The sequence below is a fragment of the Triplophysa rosa genome, linkage group LG1 (assembly GCF_024868665.1).
Source record: "Triplophysa rosa linkage group LG1, Trosa_1v2, whole genome shotgun sequence".
Classification (NCBI taxonomy): domain Eukaryota; kingdom Metazoa; phylum Chordata; class Actinopteri; order Cypriniformes; family Nemacheilidae; genus Triplophysa; species Triplophysa rosa.
In genome coordinates, this window is record NC_079890.1 from 31,373 (window position 1) to 34,037 (window position 2,665).

A 2,665-nucleotide genomic window follows, 5' to 3' on the forward strand; every position below is an offset into this window, starting at 1 on the left:
TAAATGCATCTTGGAGAACTGCATTTAGGGAAATTTGGGGAAATTGTAATGTTCAATCATTTATTCAATGAAAATAAAAAAAATGTGTATTGAAGAAAAGTTAATATGGTTTTATATACTGCCAATTATAGTTTGTGGATAGAAAATCGGAATCGGCAGGTTTCACTTGTAATAAAATCGGAATCGGCAAAGAAAATTGCAATCGGTGCATCTCTACTGAAAACATAAAGAAAGTGCATTACTATGGTAATTGTAGATCAGATATGATCTAAAAACAACAGGCTATAATAGAATGAAATATGATTTGAGTAAAGTGACAAAGTTTTGATGATGTGTATTGGTTAAAAGTATTGATTGGTGTGAATGTTTTCAAACACACATCAGTGCACACATTATTCCACAGATGTTGAGAATATTTGAAGTTCAGCTGTTAATGTAGAAGCCTCAAACTCACTGAGGTGAATGTGATGCGGGACGAAGAGTGTGGGTGTGTGTTTGAGGGGTGTGTCAGGTGTCCCGTTTCTTTTTCACCTGCAGGATTTAATCTTCAGCTCGTTCACTCGTTTGTCAGTTGAAACTCTCTCTCTCTCTTCTTGCGCGCGCGCGCGCGCGCACACACACGCGCACACACTGATGGAGTCGATCAGCGGTCGCTTCGCTTTTTTTTCGCCGCATCCGGCGGTTTTCCTCCGCCCGGAGGACAGGAGTTACCCGCGCAGCCCGAAATGCGCCCGCTGCAGGAATCACGGGGTGGTTTCTGCTCTTAAGGGACACAAACGCTTCTGCCGCTGGCGGGGCTGCGAGTGTGTCAAGTGCGCGTTAATCGCGGAGCGGCAGCGCGTCATGGCTGCGCAGGTCGCGCTGCGGAGGCAGCAGGCACAGGAGGAGCTGCAGATGGTTTACCCCGCAGCAAGAGCAACCGAGAGCGGCATAAACCCATCCAGAACAGCGCGGAGTTCATCTACTTCACCCCCTTTTGACGCTTTCAAAGACGGTTCGTGCATTCTCTACATTCACGGTGTGCGTGTTTAGCCATACTTCAGAGTAATAATAAACTCTTATTAACCCGTTTTTATTACACCAAATACTAGTTTTGTAAATGCGATTGCATGATTCACCCAAGTGAGGAAATGTAAACGTGTTCCCAGTTTGGGGTTGACATTTATTTCACAAACTTAACTAATCATAAAAATCTGGGATCTACTCTTTTTGCCGTCTTTGTGAAATCATTCCATGTTTTAAGATGGTCTCTAAGGTGAGAGGCTTTCAATTCAGTGCTCTGTTAAGACATTATTTGTACTCTACCTTCGCAGAAAAAACACTGAGTAAGAGCCGTGTCTTTGATGGGTTCATGAATCAGGCTTTATTTGTACCTCACACATCTACAATCATCCCCCCACTGGGAGAAAGTGACCCAGTGAATGACGGTGTGTCTCCAGGGCCGGATCATCTCTCAGTGAATCTAAAGTCGCAGAATTCCTCAGATCTAGAGTCAGGTATCGAGCTCAAGAAACTTAAAGACCAGCCATCAGACCTTGGCAGGAGAACCCCCGCAACAGTATTAAAGAAGATCTTCCCTCATGTGAAAGCGGACGTTCTGGAGTCAGCTCTCAAAAGCTGTTCAGAGGATGTTGTGAAGACCATTGATCTGGTGCTCGGTTATCAGCAGGGTCAGAATCCAAATGGAGATGTGGTGCCATCCTGTGAAAATGTGCCCGTCTCCCAATCAAACAGCATCAGCTTTACAGATGCTCCACTGAGACACTTCAGCTCCAAATCTGCTTTCTCTCCCCTCCAGTCCTCATCCACAAACTCTTTCAGCAGTGAAGGTTTGATGGGGTTAAATCATCGGTTTGCGTTTGGTCCACTGCGACTTGCCTATTCGACGCCAAACTTTATTCCGCCATACATGACTTCTGGATTTCTCCCAGCAATGTCCCTGCGGCCCCCGACAGGATATCCATTCAGCAACCTCCTACGAGATCTGCCATATCCCAAAGACACGTTCAACCCCACCAGCCTATACTCAAGCCATGACACATAACCACAAAAGAAATAAAAAGAAAAATGACATAAGTACAGCTGTTGTCTGCATATCTTTTTTTACACTGTTATACTACTTTTTATTGAAACAGTAAATGTTTATGCCTGTTTGAAGTACATATTATATGTTTATGTCCCATTTTGTTAATTAAACAAATAAAATAAACTGTTTAAACCATTGAGTTAAATATGTGTAAACGTCTCTGAGACAGTGGACGCAGTAATCAAATTATTTGCCTTATTTCGAGTAAGCTAATATTACAAATAAGGTGTTTACACGAGTTGCTTTAAGAATATAGATTTCATGTTCCCGTTTTACATGTTACACTACAGAGTTGGATTAATGGCATACGTCATTATGTCCCTAAGCGACACCGTTCGACGTTCCCTCCATAATTTCATGTATCGACAAACAGTTGGTCTTCGCCATGGTACCACATACAGTTTTTGGTGTTTCATTTATTTTCTAGAATTGTTGGCATATTTCTTGTTTCCCGTTTGGACCAAAACTGTGCTTTCTTGCTTGAAGCCATGTTGTTTGCCGTAAAACGAAACGGCTGTCCACTGCTGTGCGTGTGTGTAACCTGTCGCAAAGTGCCGCGAAAGTTCCTACGCGCCGGTA

General features: G+C 43.3%; 1 protein-coding gene across 1 annotated transcript; it reads left to right on the plus strand.

The window, feature by feature from the left end:
* Nucleotides 1-557: 557 nt before the first annotated feature.
* On the plus strand, nt 558-2,203 carry LOC130557302 (doublesex- and mab-3-related transcription factor A1-like). Its single transcript, XM_057338967.1, has 2 exons — nt 558-994; nt 1,314-2,203. Exons 1-2 carry the CDS (start codon nt 634-636, stop codon nt 2,042-2,044), a joined length of 1,092 nt encoding a protein of 363 aa, XP_057194950.1. The 5' UTR covers nt 558-633; the 3' UTR covers nt 2,045-2,203.
* Nucleotides 2,204-2,665: the final 462 nt, after the last annotated feature.

Bases quoted from the DNA above. Each gene is read 5' to 3' on its own strand.
- LOC130557302 (XM_057338967.1), top strand. From the start codon at position 634: ATGGAGTCGATCAGCGGTCGCTTCGCTTTTTTTTCGCCGCATCCGGCG. The intron at 995-1,313 runs GTTCGTGCATTC...CTACCTTCGCAG, and splicing joins TTTTGACGCTTTCAAAGACG to AAAAAACACTGAGTAAGAGC.